The 17,830-nt window shown below is 35.7% G+C and overlaps 1 protein-coding gene across 1 annotated transcript in view; it reads right to left on the reverse strand.

The window, feature by feature from the left end:
• The window catches only part of ALMS1 (ALMS1 centrosome and basal body associated protein), a 227,579-nt gene that overhangs the window by 29,799 nt on the left and 179,950 nt on the right, over positions 1-17,830 (reverse strand). The window contains exon 16 of the mRNA XM_065890809.1: positions 15,374-16,536. Within this exon, the coding sequence (XP_065746881.1) occupies positions 15,374-16,536 (1,163 nt within the window). The remainder of the gene's footprint in view (positions 1-15,373; positions 16,537-17,830) is intronic.

A 17,830-nucleotide genomic window follows, 5' to 3' on the forward strand; every position in this document is an offset into this window, starting at 1 on the left:
GGGAAGCAGCCGCATAACACAGGGAGATCAGCTCGGTCACCTAGAGGGGTGGTATAGGGAGGGTGGGAGGGAGGGAGACGCAAGAGGGAAGAAATATGGGAACATATGTATATGTATAACTGATTTACTTTGTTATAAAGCAGAAACTAACACACCATTGTAAAGTCATTCATAGTCCAATGAAAATATTAAAAAAAATTTAACTTTATCTTAACATAGAAACTGTGTATTAATTCTATTCTATCACTCTGCTTCTAGAAGGATTTGTTATGACTATATTGGAGTTTCAAACAGGTACTTTAGGCAGAAACTAGAACACAATGAAAACCTTGAGAATTCTCTTTTCCAGCTCATAACTAATGTTTTATGTTTGATCAGTCTGGCAGAGGTCACTTTTTAATTAAGGTCACAAAGAAATTTTTATGATTTCATATTAGAAAAGATGTGCTTCTTGTTTAAAACAAACATGAAAAATTAAAAAGAAAAAATGTATAATCCCATAATCTTAAAGTAATCTGCTAATATTTAATTTTGTTCCAGTCATATAAATACATGTAAATATTATATCTTGCTTTTTACCTCTTAGCATATAATGAAATTTATCCTTGGGTTCCAAGATACTGCTTTTGGCTGTTGTTTGCCTCCATATATGTGTGATTGTGAAGAGTAATATAAAATTAGACTGCTTTATAAAAATGTAAGAAACACTGGTAAACATTTAATTAAATATTACTAAAGCTCTCATTTTATTCTCTCATGGAGGTCTCTTTGCTTGGTAGTTAGCTTGTGTTGTTCATTTGCCCCACTGCTGAAAATGTGGGCAACTGGAAATAATGAGAGGTCAAAAATACAGAGAAATCATTCATCTTCAGCTTTTTCTCCATAAACAAAAACTGAATAAATACGACCTCTTTTGTACTGACAGTAGTAAACTATCCCTTTTCTTTGATCCGAATATACACCCAGACATTGAGAGAAAAAGATGGGAAAGGGAGGGGGAACGAAAGAAAAAACAGGGAGAGAGAGAGAAAGAGCACAGACACAAACACAGCAAGAACATGAGAGAAAGAGAGGAGAAAAGGAGTAACCAGAAAAACAAGAGAGATACACAGCAGAGATAGTGAGACAAGAGACAGCATGGGGTGGGGTGGAGGAGAGCACAAGTGCACAGAATGCAGGTGCACAGAGGTAGAGAGAAAGAACACAGAAGCAGACAGGGTGCAAAGATACTGTAATAAGAGAAAAGCATGAACTATAGAGCCTGGACAGCCTGCAGAGACACAGCAGAGAGAGGCACAGAAAGAATGAGTCAAAGAAAGAGTAGGTGTAATCAAAGGAAGAACGGAAGAACAAGCAGGCAGTTGCACTTATTCCCTTATATTGACTCTTAACCCCTCAAATGTACATGTCCTAGGTGTTCAGGAAAAAATGTTCAGGAAAAAAAAGCATTAGCATATCTAAGGAAACCTGGGTTAAAGATAAGACAGGCAGTTCAAAAAAGAAGAAATACGGTCGATAAACACACAAAAGAAACTAAAAACTCCGTATGATTAAAGAAATGTGGATCAGGATAGATACCATATTTCTGGCCTATGTGGCAAACATTAACAAGAATGCTATTGGCAGGTATTGACCAAAATATTATTACACATTACTGGTGAACGAATAATTGAATCAACATTTCAGAAGGACAATTTAGTAGTGTGGATTAAACATTTTTAATGTGCACAATTGGTAACCCAGAAATTCCATGTTTAGAAATGTTTCTCAAGGAAATTGAAAAATTCAGAAAGATGTAACAAGACTACCCATCGAAGTGCAGATTATGATAAAGAGAAATTCAAAAACAAACTTAAATATCTGTCATTAGGAACTAACTAAGTATTATATTTATACAATGGAACCCATAAAGCTATTAACAATGACTACATAAATCTTCATTTACTGCATAGAAAGATGTCTGTGATATACTAAGTGCAGAGGTTTCATTTTTTTGAAAATAAATCCAAAAAAATGATTTCATTTTTTTGGACTGTTTTTCTCTCCATATACGAACATGATTGTGAAGACTGATATGAAATCAGCCTGTTTTATAAAAGTGTAAGAAACACTGGTAAACATTTAATTAAACATTAATAAAGCTCTCATTTTATGCTCTCATGGAGTTCTTCATTTGATATTTAGCTTCATTAGATTGCAGACCTAATAAAATAGATCCAAGATAGGCAGTAGGTATGCGAATCATAAAATATAAACCTGGAAGCTTATCTATAATGTTAATCATGACTATTTCAGGATGGTGAGAATTATGGGTGGTTTCCAAGGTCTTTATATTTTATATATTATCTAAACTCTTTATATTTAGTTAACTTTTTACTTTTATACTCAAAAGTAATAAAATATCTTTTTTGACAAAAGTATTTAGTAATAAAGAGAAGAGAGAGATGTAAAGTGGTAGAAGCATCAACCGCAGGCAAGTCCTCCACTCCACAGGCTATGATAAGGAAAGACATAAGCATCGTTCTAGCTGAGAGGAATGAGCCTACAGAAAAGGAAGAAATCGAATATAAAAGAGAGAGAGGAAACAAAACTGAGAAAACAGATAATGGATTTTAGAAAACATGACAGCACAGAGGCCTTAATGAACCTTTTCTTTCATAACTGAAAGACACAAACAAAAAGCATCAAAAAGTAAAAAAAAATAGGGCATCCCTGGTGGCACAGTGGTTAAGAATCTGCCTGCCAAGGCAGGGGACATGGGTTCGAGCCCTGGTCAGGGAAGATCCCACATGCCGTGGAGCAACTAAGCCTCTGTGCCACAGCTACTGAGCCTGCGCTCTAGAGCCCACGAGCCATAACTACTGAGCCCACGTGCCACAACTACTGAAGCCCACATGCCTAGAGCCCGTGTTCCACAACAAGAGAAGGCACCACAATGAGAAGCCTGTGTACCACAAGAAGAGTAGCCCCCGCTCGCCACAACCAGAGAAAGCCCGTACACAAAGACCCAACGCAGCCAAAATAACTAAATAAATAAACAAATTTATTAAAAAAGTTAAAAAAAAATTCAGAATCTAGGGAACAGACTCAACTCACACCACAAAATTCCAGAAATAATACCTGAAGAAACAACTGGGAATAAATATAAGGAGCCACCACAAAGCTCTTCCTACACAAAGGACCATACAGAAGGGTAAAAGATCAGTCAACAATTCAAACTACCCCACTGGTATCTCAGAAAAGGGACTGAGGTAATAAGCGGCCTAGGAGAAAGGTAAATGTCCCAATTGGAGACATGTTCCCTGTGAAATAATAGCTCCTTATGCCCTTGCCAGAATGGTTTACTGTATGCCAGCTTTGGCCAGGAAGAAGTCAGAAAAAGGGATGGGAAATAACTTTTTAAGTCTAAATATATTAGTTTTATTACTAAGATTTGCTAGAAAAAAATAAGGCCTCAGCCATATCACTGCCTACACAACAATGCTATGAAAGCAGCTACCAGGTGACTTTACAGTAGTGTAATAGCAAAACCCCAAGAGCATGTCCTATAGAACAAGATACTTTCCTCACCTCCACACTTGATAAGGTGGCCATCAATTTATGAGTTTGAAAACAGTGGCAGAGAAAAATGTCACCTACTGTAGCTGTCCAGAGTTCTAGAATCAATTACTATCTTTCTGCCTTGCCCAAACTCTGAGGGGCAAAAGAAATACAAGCCATACACAATCAGCCTTCAAGTTCATGTCCTAGGAAGGGGACTCAAGCAGTATCTTGTAAATAGGTAATAAGGTCATCAAATTGTGATCAAATAAATGGTTGTGATCAAATAAATGGTTTCCACAGAACCGTTTTGAGACAAAGGTAATCTGAAAACAAAAGAAAAGGATTTATGAAAATATTCTATAGCATTAAAGTGGAAGAAAGGGGGTTTCCCTGGTGGCGCAGTGGTTAAGAATCTGCCTGCCAATGCAGGGGACATGGGTTCAAGCCCTGGTCCAGGAAGATCCCATATGCCATGGAGCAAGAAAGCCAGGGTGCCACAACTACTGAGCCTGTGCTCTAGAGCCTGCGAGCCACAACTACTGAGCTCACACTCCGCAACTACTGAAGCCTGCGTGCCTAGAGCCTGTGCTCCACAACAAGAGGAGCCACGGCAATGAGAAGCTCGTGCACCACAATGAAGAGTAGCCCCCGCTCACCGCAACTAGAGAAAGTCCGGGCGCAGCAATGAAGACCCAATGCAGCCAAAGATAAATAAATAAATTTATAAACAAAAAAGTGGAAGAAAGGAAGGAAAAAAAGAAGGGAAAGAGAAAGAATTTATTTTGCCAGAAGGTTTACTCATTTTAGTCAATAAAGAATTTGTACTCTCACTCTAGAGAAAATTTAAAAAGAACATGGACTTAATAAAATGGATCCAAGATAAGCTCAGACAATAGAGGGAGACTAAAAGGTTGCTGACAAATTAACATACTTCATCAAAAAATTAACAAATGTCTGCCATGTGTTGGAAAACCAAGGACAGGTACCAAAGGAAAAAAACTGACAGAAATGAACGGAGACATAGACAATTCAATAGTAATAGCTGGAGACTGCAATATTACACTTTCAAAATGGATAGAAAAACTCGACAGACCAATAAGGAAATAGAAGGCTTGAACAACACTATAATCCAACTAGACCTAAAGACATATACATAATACTCCAACCAACAGAAGCAGAATACACATTCTTCTGAGGGCACATATAATGTTCTCCAGGAGAGACCATATGCTAGGCCATAAAACAAGTCACAATACATTTATAAATTATACAAAGTATGTTTTCTGACCACAATGGAATGAAACTAGAAATCAATAAGGAAATTTGGGAAATTCAAAAATACAGAGAAATAAATGACACACTCTTAACTACCAATGTTCAAAGAAGAAATCACAAGGGCAATTAGAAAATACTCTGAGATGAATGAAAATGAAAGCAAAACATACCAAAACTTATGGGATGCAGTGAAGGCAGAGCTTACAGAAATTTGTATCTGTAAATGTCCATATTAAAAGAAGAAAGATTTTGAAACTATAACCTCACCTTCAACCTTAAGAAACCAGAAAAAGAAGACCAAATAAAACCTAAAGCAGGCAAAATGAAGGAAATTATATAGATTAGAATGAAAATAAATGAATCAGAGAATCAAAAAAAGAGAAAAATCAAAGAAATCAAAAGTTGGTTCTTTGAAAAGGTCAACAAAAATGGACAAATTAGCTAGAACTTACCAAAGGGAAAAAGGGGAAAACTCAAATCATTTAAATTAAGAATGAACCAGGGGATGTTACTAACAATCACACAGAAATTAAAAAGGATCATAAGGGAATATTATGAACAATTACATGTCAACAAATTAGGTAACCTAGATGAAATAGACAAATTCCTAGAAAAACAACCTACCAAAACTGACTCAAGCAAAAATAGAAAATCTGAACAGGACAGAGGCTAATAAGGACAGAGGCTGAGTCAGTAATCAGAAAACACCCCCCAAAGAAAAGCCCAGGCCCAAACTGGTGAATTCTAAAAAACATTTAAAGTAGAATTAACAACAACCATTCATAAACTCAAAAAACAACATCATCAAAACAGAATGAGAAGAAGGATCGCTTCCCAATTCATTCTATAAGGAGAATATTACCCTGATAAAAAAGGCAAAGATACAGTAAAACTACAGACCAATACTCCTTATGAATATAGAAGGAAAATCCACAACAAAATACTAGCAAACTGAATCCAGCAACACAGAAGAGGGATTATACATCAAAACCAAGAGGAATTTATCCCAGGAAGGCAAAGTTGGTTCAATATATGATTATCAATCAACGTAACACACCATATTCATAAAGAAAACATAGGATCATTTCATTATACATAGAAAAAGCACATGGCAAAACCCAAACCCTTCCAAAATAAAAAAACTCAACAAAACAGGAATAGAAGAGAACTTCCTCAACCTGATAAAGGGCATTTATAAAAAAAAAACTCACAGCTAACATCATGCTTAATGATGAGAAAGATTTCTCCTTAAAATCAGAAACAAGACAAGGATACTCATTCTTAACACTTCTATTCAACACAGTACTGGAGGTTCTAGCAAGGGCAACTAGGCAAGAAAAAGAGATAAATGACATGATATCAGAAAGAAGAAGGAAAACTATCTCTATTTGCAAATGACACAATATTTTATACAGAAAACACTAAGGAACACACAAACAAACACAAATTACTCAAACTTATAAGCAAGTTCAGCAAAGTTGCAGGAACAAAAATAAATACAAAAATCAGTAATATTCCTGTACAACAAGGAAAATTCCCAAAATGAACTTAAGAAAACAATACTAGTTACATTGGTATCAAAAAGAATAAAATACTCAGGGATACTTTTAACAACAGAAGTGCCAAACTACAAAGAAGTGGAACCCACAAACATCACTGAAGAAATTAAAGATGACCTAAATAAATGGAAAACACCCTAGTTCGTGGATTAGAAGATTTAATATCGTTATGACAGCAGTACTCCCTAAATTTGTCTACAGTTTCAATGCAATCCCTACCCAAGATTCAAGTTGTCTTTTTTTTTTCCTTTTTGGTACAAACTGACAAGCTGATCTGAATATTCCTATGACCTAAGAATAGATAAAACAATCTTGAAAAAGAAAAAACAAAGAGGATTCACACTAATTAGACAGTGTGGTAGTGGCATAAAGAGTGACATACACATCAATAAAATAGGGTTTATAGTCTAGAATAAACCCTTACATTTATAATCAATCACTTTTGTTTTCATTCTTTTATTTTTATTTTTCTTATTTTTTTTTCTTATGATCAATTGATTTTTGCCAAGGGTGCCCAGACAATTCAATGGAAGAAAGAATAGTCTTTGCAACAAATGGTACTAAGACACTGGATATCCACGGGCAAAAGAATAAAACTGTACTACCTCAACGCCACACACAAAAGTTAACTAAAAAATGATCATAGAACTAAAAGTAAGAACTAAAATTATAAAACTTTTAGAAGAATAAAAGAGTAAATATTTTGTAACCTTGGGTTAGACAATAGTTTTAGATATGACATGAAAAGCACAAGTGACAAAAGAAGAAACAAATTGTACTTTGTCAAAATTAAAACTTTTGTACCACAAATAAAATCATCAAGAAAGTGAAAAGGACGGCACAGAATGTAAGAACATGTTTGCAAAACATATCCTAATAAGGGACTTGTATTCAGAATAGACAAAGAAACACAACTCAGTAATAAAATGACAAATAAGCCAATTTTAAAATGGGCAAAGGATCGGAATAGACATTTCTCTAAAGGTAAACAAATGGCCAATAAGCATATGAAAAGATGCTCAACATCTTAGTCATTAGTGAAATGCAAATTAAAATCATTAAAAAGTGAGATACCTCTTCACACCCATTAAGACAGCTATTATCAAAAGACAGACAACAAGTGTTGACGAGGATGTAGACAAACTGAAATATGATCCAGATGGGAATATAAAATGGTGCAGCCACTTTGGAAAACACTTTGGCAGTTACTCAGAAGCTTAAACAGAGTTACCATATGATCCAGCAATTCTACTCCTAGGTATGTATGTAAGAAAATTGAAGAAACTTGTGCACACAAAAACCTGTACATTAATGTTTACAGCAGCATTTTTCATTATGGCCAAAAAAGCAGACACAATCCACATGTCCAACAACTCATGAATAAACATGTTGTATATGTATTTGAAATACTGTTTGTTACTGTTCCTAACAAACAACAAGTACTGATTCCTGCTACAAAAATGGATGAACCTTGAAAATATTAAGTAAAAGAAGCCAGACACAAAAGGCCACATATTGCATGATTTGCTTATAAAAAATGTCCCCAATAGGCAAATCCATAGAAACAGAAAGTAGATTAATGGTTGAAGGCTAGAAAATGACTGTTAAGGGGCACAGGGCTTCTTTTTGGTATGACAAAAAGTTCTGGAATTAGTGGTGACGGTTGTATAACCTCCTCTGAATATACTAAAAACCACTGAATTGTATACTTTACAAGAATGAATTGTAAGGTATGTAAATTTTATTTTTAAAAAATCAACAGAGATTGACCAACACGGAGACATACCCTGGGAAAGTAAGAAAACTTAGATTTTAAAAACCCAACAACAATCCAGGATCCAATAGGGAAAAAATATTAGGGTTGCCTCTGGCACAGAAATATTAAATGTATATGCCCAGAAAGGGGGAGCAAATCTGACTGAGTTTTGAATTAAAGATTATTATTGAAAAGTTTTATACCCAAACAAGTTGTTATTTCTATACAAAGGTTACAGAATGATAATCTCAAATTTATAAGAACTGAAGAGATGCTCACTCCTGAACAACTGTTGAAAAATCTAGCTAAACAACAAAATTATTTAAATTAATAAACTCACAAACAGTTACACTGAAAAGACTCATGATACTGACCCTCTTTAAAAAACACATAAAAGGGCTTCCCTGGTGGCGCAGTGGTTGAGAGTCCGCCTGCTGATGCAGGGGACACGGGTTCGTGCCCTGGTCCGGGAAGATCCCACATGCCACGGAACGGCTGGGCCCGTGAGCCATGGCTGCTGAGCCTGCGCGTCTGGAGCCTGTGCTCCGCAACGGGAGAGGCCACAACAGTGAGAGGCCTGTGTACCACAAAAAAAAAAAAAAAAAAACCAACAAAAAAAAAGACATAAAATGGTGATTTTGCTTACAACATGGAAGAAAAATGTTATACTTCTTAAAAATAAAGCTAATCAATACAGTAGTAATATTACCATAATGAACTGAGACAACATTCACAAAATATAATGAATATTGTTATGCTGGGGGGAGTGTGTGTAGGTGGGGAGTGAGGAGAAGTAGGGCAAGTGCAACCAGTTTCTTAATTTTTCATATAATGGAGTCAATAGATACTATTTCATATCTGGGTGATACTTTGAGACAGTGGCTTAAGCATATTGGTTAATTACATGGCTGCTAAGTTAGCAAAAAAACAACTCAAAGAAAATCACATAGCAATAAAAAAAACTGAAAACAGTAAATCATTAAAAATGATAAGAAACCCTGAAGAACCAAAACAATTTTGAAAAAGAACAACAAAGTTGGAGGATTCACACTTCCTGATTTCAAAACAGTAATATAATAACAGTGTGGTACTGGCATAAAGATAAATGGATCAATGGACTAGAATAGAGAGCCCAGAAATAAACCTTTGTGCCACATGGTCAAATGACCTCTGACCCTTGACAAGGGACCAAGACCATTCAACAGGAAAAGAGCAGTCCCCTTAACAAATGGTGCTGGGAAAACTAGATATCCACATGCTCTTAAAAAGAATGAAACTGGAAAAGAAAAAGAATGAAGTTGGAGCCTTATCTTACATCATATACAAAAATTACCTCAAAATGGATTAAAGACCTAAAACCATAACATTCTTGGAAGAACACACAGTGGGAAAGCTTCATGGCATTGGACTTGGTAATGACTCCTTAGATATGAAACCAAAAGCACAGGCAGCAAAAGTAAAACTCGACAACTGGGACTACATCAATATTAAAAATTTCTGGGCATCAAAGGACACAATCAACAAAGGTGAGAAGGCAACCCACTGATTGGGAGAAAAAATTATAAATCATATATTTGATAAGAGGTTAATACTCAGAATATGTAAAGAACTTCTACAACTCAATGACCAAAAAATAACACGATTCAAGAAGGAGCAAAGTACTTGAATAGACATTTCTCCAAAGATGATATACAAATGGCCAAGAAGTATATAAAAAGATGCTCAATATAATCATGAAAGAAATGCAAATCAAAAACTTATCACTTCATATGCATTAGGATGCCACTATAAAAAAAAACAGAAAATAACAAGTGTTGACAAAGATGTGGAAAAAGTGGAACCATTGTGTGCTGTTGGTGGGACTGTAAAATGGGCAGCTGCTGTTGAAAACAGTATGGTGGTTCCTCAAATAGTTAAAAATAGAATTACCATATAATCCAGCCATTCCACTTCCGGATATGTACCCCCCAAAATTGAAAGCAGGATCTTGAATGGCTATTTGTACACTCTAGCATCATTATTCACAATGGTCTAAAGATGGAAGCAACACAAGTATCTATTAACGGATGGATGAATGAATGAACAAACAAAATGTGGTATATACATACAATGCAGTATCATTCAGTCTTAAAGAAAGGACAATCCTGCCAGATGGTACAACACTGATGATACTTGAGGACATTATGCTAAGTGAAATAAACTTATTACTTAAAGACAAACACTGTATTCCACTTACATGAGGTACCTAAAGTAGTCAAATTCTTAGAATGGTGGTTGCTAGGGGCTTGAGCATAAGGTGGAATGGGGAGTTGCTATTTGAGTCAGTGTAGAAATTCAGTTTTGCAAGATGAAAAGAGTCCTAGAGATGGGTGACGGTGATGTCTGCACAACAATATGGATGTATTTAATACCATTAAACTACACCATGCACAAAACCAAATTCAAAATGGATTAAAGACTTAAATGTAAGAACTGAACCCACAACCAAAAAAAAAGACATAACTTCTTGAAGAAAACACAGGCAGTAAGCTCTTTGACACTGATCTTAGTACTTTTTTTTTGCATATGTCTCCTCAGGCAAGGGAAACAAAACCAAAAATAAACAAATGGAACTACATCAAACTAAAGAGCTTTTCCACAGTGCAGGGAACTATCATCTACTGAATGGGAGAAGATATCTGCAAGCAATCTATCTAATAAGGGGTTAATACCCAGAATATACAAAGAACTCATACAACTCAACATCAAAAACCCAAACAACCTAATTTTTAAAAATGGGAAAAGGATCTGAATAGACATTTTTGCAAAGAAGACATACAGATGGCCAAGAGGCACATGAAAAGATGCTCAACATCACTAATCATCAGGGAAATGAAAATCAAAACCACAATGAGATATCACCTCACACCTGTCAGAATGGCTATTAGCAAAATACAACAAATACTGGCAAGGATGAAGAGAAAAGGGAACACTCATGCACTGTCGGTGGAAATGTAAATTGGTGCAGCCACTATGGAAAACAGTTTGGAGGCTCCTCACAAAATTAAAAACAGAACTATCATATGATCCAACAATTAACATATGGGTATTTTTCTGAAGAAAACAAAAACACTAATTCAAAAAGATATATACACCCCTATGTTCACTGCAGCATTATTTACAATAGCCAAGATATGGAAGCAACCTAAATGGCCACGGATAAAGAAAACGTGGTGTATATATTTATGAAACGGAATATTGTTCAGCCATAAAAAGAATGAAATCTTGCCATTTGCAACAACATGGATGGACCTAGAGGGTATTATGCTAAGTGAAATCTAAAAAACAAACACAACAAAACAGAAACAGAGTTACAGATAGAAAACAAACAGGTGGTTGTCAGAGGGGAGGTGGTGAAGGGAGGAAAGAAATAGGTGAGGGAGATTAAGAAGTACAAACTTCCAGTTGTAAAAGAAATGAGCCACGGGTATTAAGTGTACAGTGTGGAGAATACAGTCAATAACTATGTAATATCTTTGCATAGTGACATATCGTAACTAGACTTACCATGGTGTTTGAAATGTATAGAAATATCAAATCACTGTTTTGTGCACAGGAACTAACATAATGTTGTAGATTAATCATACTTCAGAAAAAAAAACTCATATAAAGAGATCAGATTTGTGGTTAACAGAGGCAATGGGTGGGGGGGAGGGAGTGGGAATTGGTTGAGGGCAGTCAAACTTCCAGTTATAAGGTAAACAACTGTTAGGGATGTAATGTACAACATGATAAATAAAACTAACACTGCTCTATATTATATATGAAAAGTGATTAAGAGAGTAAATCCTAAGAGTTCTCATCACAAGGAAAATACTTTTTTCTATTTCTTAAATTTTGAATCTGTATGAGATGATACATATACACTAAACTTACTGTGATAATCATTTCATGATGTATGTAAGTAAAATCATGCTGTACTCAAACAAACAGCGCTGTATGTCAATTAAATCAAAAGAACTGGAAGAAAAATAAAATAGAATTACAAGGAAAAAATGGTTAAGATGACAAATTTTGTTATGCATATATTATCACAATTAAAAATAATAAAGAAAAAGAAAGAAAACACGAGAATCAAATACTTAGGAATAACTTTAGACAAGAAGGTATAACACTTGTACATTGGCAACTACAAGACCTTACTGGAAGAAATTAAAGGCCTAAATAAATTGAAAAACATCCTGTGCTCATCGACTGGAAGACAATGTTGTTAAGATGGCAATAAACCCCAAAGCAAGCTAAATATTAAATGCAATTAATATAAAATTCCCAACAACCTTTTCAGCAGAAATTTTAAAAAGTTGATCCTAAAATTCATATGGAGACACAAGGGCCCTGATTGGCCAAAACAGTCTTTGAAAAGAACAAACTTGGAAGACTCATACTTCTCAATTTTAAAACTTACTACAAAGCTACAGTAACTAAATCAGTGCAGTAATGGCATATAGATCGGCATATAGATCAATGGAACAGAACTGAAAGCCTAGAAATAAACCCTCACATCTATGGTCAACTGACTTTTGACAAGGGTGCCAAGACCATTCAATGGAGAAAGAACAGTCTCAACAGCTGATTTTGGGACAATTCCACGTGGCAAGAATGTTTGACCCCTACCTCACACCATATAAAGTAAATTAACTCAATATACATCCAAGATGCAAATGAAAGAACTAAAAGTATAAAATTCTTGAAAGAAAATATACGGACAAATCTTCATGACTTTGGTTAAGAATCCACCTGACAATGCAGGGTTCAAGCCCTGGTCCAGGAAGATCCCCCATGCCAAGGAGCAACTAAGCCCGGGCCCCACACTACTGAGCCTGCACTCTAGAGCCCACGAGCCACAACTACTGAGCCAGCAAGCCACAACTACTGAAGCCTGCGCACCTAGGGCCCGTGCTCTGCAACGAGAGAAGCCACCACAATGAGAAGCCCACACGCCACAACGAAGAGTAGCCCCCGCTTGCCGCAACTCGAGAAAGCCTATGCACAGCAACGAAGACCAAAGGCAGCCAAAACTTAATTTTAAAAAATGGCCAACAAGCACATAAAAAGATACTTAACATCATTAGTCATTATACAAAGGGCAAGGCAAAACAAACCACAATCAAAATGACAATAAGTATGAGATACCACTTTGTACCTACTGGGATGGAAAAAAAAAAAAAAAAAAGTAAATAAAGAGTGTTGGTGAATATGGAGAAATTGGAACCCTTAGAAATTGTTGCTGGGAATGTAAAATGGTGTGGCCACTGTGAAAAACAGTTTGACGGTTCCTAAATAAGCTTAAAATAAAATTACCAAATGACCCAGCATTTTCAACTCTTATGTGTATTACCCAAAAGAACTGTATGTAGGTGTTCAAATAAAAACTTGTACACAAATGTTCATATCAGTTCTATTCACAATAGTCAAAAGGTAGAAACAACCTAAATGTCCACGAATGGATGAACAGATAAATAAAATGTGTCTAAACATATAATGAAATATTATTCAGCCATAAAAAGCAATGAAGTACTGACAGATGCTAGGACATGGATAAATCTCAGAAAGATTATTCTAGAGTCAAAGAAGCTTGACACAAAGGCCACATATGATATGATTCCAATTAAATGAAATAACCAGAATAGGCAAGTTCACAGAGACAAAAAGTAAATTAGTGATTGACAGGGGCTGGTAGGAAGGGGGAATAGAGAGTAACTGCTTAGTGGGTATGAGGTTTCCACTAGGGTGATGAAAAAGCTCTGAAACTAGATAGTGGTGATAGTTGTAAAACACTGTGAATATACTCAGTGCCGCTGAACTGCATACTTTAAAATGATAAAACTGTAAACTTTGTTATGTATATGTATTTTAGTACACACACCAAAAAACCCTCTATCTTCATCCTTTCCCCCTACCTCCTCTATGGAACAAAAGGCCTCAATCTGTGTCTTTCCCAATTTTTGGCTTACTTTAAAAAAGAGTCTTATTGTACTATTTATATGTGTAATTACTATCATTTAATACCTACCAAAAACTCAATTGAGAAATAATATTTATGGTTAAATGTCTGAATGTTTTGCGCCTTCTTTCGGCTAAACCAGTGGTCTCCAAATTGTTTTGATCATGGGGTCCCACTGATAAAACATTTTTAAGTACAAATTACTAAAGTAGATATTTATTTATAAATTATATATTATTGCTGTACTCATACACTGTAAAACATATACAAAAATATAAACTTTAAAAGGTTCATACTCCAATGAACCATTTTGCAAGTATCCCTATTTGGAGAGCACCTGTCCAAATCAATTTTATCTTGGGTTAAAGTAATGGTCTGCAATTTACTGACCCCTTGAAATCTGCCTTTATGGAATTCCCTAAACAAAGGCCATATTAGCCTTATATGATTGTTGTTACTGAGAATGTACTGTAAGGATGCCGATGAGGATTTTGTTACACCACAATGCCTTCTTTATGAGGACAGATGAGAGAAATTTAAGAAGCCTTAGTATCAGAAATATCTGTAATGCTTTTGAAAATTTAGTTTGCTTTTATATTAGAGTTATGTAATTGATCACAAAATTCTAGCAACACTAATTTCTAGAAAACATAAAGAAAAATTTGTGGCTCATCTTTAGCAACCATATCCACAAGGTATCAATTTGCCTTCCCATCACTCTTAATTCTTCATGTATTTATTTTTTAAATCATGTTGTACCTCACCCCTCCCTGGCTTCAGTCTAATTTTCCATCATTCCAATTCTTCATTTACTTAAAAAACAATCATATCATATTACTTGTGTGTGTGTGTGTGTGTGTGTGTGTGTGTGTGTATGCTTAAAAGCACCTCAAAATTTCTTAAAGACAGGGAGGAATGAATAAACAAAAACCAACAGGCAAAAAAACAGGCAATATTGTTCAGAATGGAGGTCATTCTAAACTTGAAGACTCCCTGTACCAAAGGTACAGACTTTGCAGATTTTGCAGCATTTAGCAGCAAAGCCTTTCATCCAAAGGGTAATTCGTAAATGAGTGTTGATGAAAAGAATGACAACTCAAACAGCACTGTACTACACTTTCTCACTCTTTTCCAGCTGGTAAGAAATGCTACAGTGAGGAAAGGGCAATTGGCTTTTTTTCACCTGTGTGCAAAGCTTAACTACAAAGTCCATGAAAAATGCAGTCATATTGCCAGATGGAATTTGCAGCCATGTACCTGGACGTGTTTCCTTCTGGTGTGCTCTGAAGTAAGTTGGGGATAACCTGTATTCAATGGTTTCTTGTTTTTCTTGCTCCGCTTCTCAAGGTATCTCCTCTGATGGTCGGTGATGCTGCTGTATAATTTAATTCGCCTGGGTGACAAACAAACTCTTTCATGACCAAAAGCATGGATCAGTCGGGCAGTATCAATGGTGGAAATAGAGCTGCTCCTCTCATGCAGAGTCACTTCCTTATCTGTTTGGGTCAATATATCTGATTCCACAGAAGTGGTGGTGGAAAGGATGCTGGTGGCAGTATCTGTGAGCAGCTCACTCTCCTCTGAGTGTCTAGAATCTGAAGAAGTGTTATTTATATAATGAAAACCTGGCTGTTTTCTCAAAATATATTTATCAAATTTAATCTGTTCAATTTTAATCTGATTGGACCTCCCAGCTTGATGAGTAGAAAGCACCTTGTTTTTTTTAAGATCGCCTGTGTTTTTATGGCATTTCTCCAGGCTTTTATACCGTTTCTTTTTCTGAAGCTTGTTTTTCTGCTGTTGCTGTCTACCACTCCATTCCTTAACATCTTGTTTCCCTTTGCTATCATCCTGTGTACTTTCTGAGGGCTGGAGAAAATGTGTGACGGGATGCTGAAGAAGTTTAGCCAAATGATCAAGTCGTTCCACCAAGGAAAGCTCCTTCTTGGCACTGAACTCAGGAGGTTTCTGTTGCCTCTGTCGCTCCTGATACCTGTTCCAGAGTTCATTTAAACTCACAGTGTGCTGAGCTGTTAACTCTGGGGTGGCCTTATGATCCCTTTTTAGGTCATTAACTTGTTTGTCATATTTTAGAAAATCTCTAGCCTGACTTTTAGTAGTATGCTTTACTTCTTTGTTTTCCAAGTTTACATTGATACTGAGGCTCTCTATTGTGGTATAATCTGACTTTGTCTTTGCCACATTTTGATAAGAGGAAGGAAGACAAGTGTGTTCTCTTTGTTTGTCTGGATGATGCTGAAAGGAATCTTTCCAAGAATGACTCATGAAAACTCTTCTTCCTAAGGATTCATGGCAAAAATCTTGATCACTTGGTAGGTGCACTGGATGATGAAAGTAAAACTTAGCTGACCTGAAGACAGAATGGGTGGTATTTTCAAATTCTGAATGACATCTGGACTCTGAAAAGGCAAAAAAAAAAAAAAGATTTTGAAGGACTTTCAAAATATTTGCATTCCATTTAAAAATAGTATTCACATTTAATTCTTTAGATACAAAACAAAGACTGAAGGAAAGAATGGTCTATACAAAGATTAAGAAAATTCACTGCCTGGACAAAGGATTCATGCCTTGTGCCTAGTGGCCAGATTGGCATGGTAATAGTTTAAGAGACTCAGGATCAAAAGACCCAGATTCTGGGCTGGATTCTGCCACAGACTGGCTGTATGATCTCGAGGAGGGCATTTTGGTCCCTGGGATGTAACAGCAGCTGCTATGTATTACTGCTTGCTATGTGTGGGGTATTATGAATATGCTCTATATCTGTTTTTTTCCCCTCTTATAAAACTGAGAGAGAGGTATTAATCTCATTTTCAGCTAAGAAACCTGAGATTTTATTTTTATCATCAGTAATTAAATGGATGGAATTTTAAAAATTCCAACTCTTTACATGTTTTAGAGCCTTGAAAAATTCTTTTTTGTGAACCATCTTCACACCCCCTCAATTTTTTTTATTTTGGTAAAATACACCTAATATAAATTACCATCTTCCATCTTCACATTTTGACAGTCATTCTATATCAAAATAGGCATTTTAAGATGTAGAACATCTTAACAACTATAAGCCGTAATTGTAAACATTAATTCAGTTTCCATACACATTTTTAGAGTTCTAAGTCTAAAGAAACAGACATACACATGAAACAAAGTATCACTTGTAACTATGGGATCCATTCTTCCTTCTCTATAGATTATTGGTAATCAGAATTTTCACTAAATACTCTGGGAATCCTTAAGACAATTTCCCCAATATATAGTGGGATACATGGAATCTGCTTTTATATCTAAAGTATAAAAAGACTCTCAAACCTCCCAATGAACAAAAGTCCAGGACCAGGTGGCTTCACTGCTGAATTCTACCAAACATTTAAGGAAGAATTAATATGAAAGATTCTCAAACTCTTCCAATAAACAGAACAGAAGAGAACACTTCCAAACTTACTTTATAAGGCCCACATTACCCTGTTACCCAGACGTTACCTAGATACCCAGTGTAGATACACTACAAGAAAATTACAAGCCAATATCCCTGATGAACATACATGCAAAAAAAAAACCAAACAAAACATTAGCACACCAAATTCAATAATATATTAAAAGGATTATACACTATGATCAAGTGGGATTTATTCCAGGGATGCAAGGACAGTTCAACATCTACAAATCAATGTGGTACATGACACTAACCAAATAAAG

The sequence above is a fragment of the Phocoena phocoena genome, chromosome 14 (genome assembly GCF_963924675.1).
Source record: "Phocoena phocoena chromosome 14, mPhoPho1.1, whole genome shotgun sequence".
Taxonomy (NCBI): domain Eukaryota; kingdom Metazoa; phylum Chordata; class Mammalia; order Artiodactyla; family Phocoenidae; genus Phocoena; species Phocoena phocoena.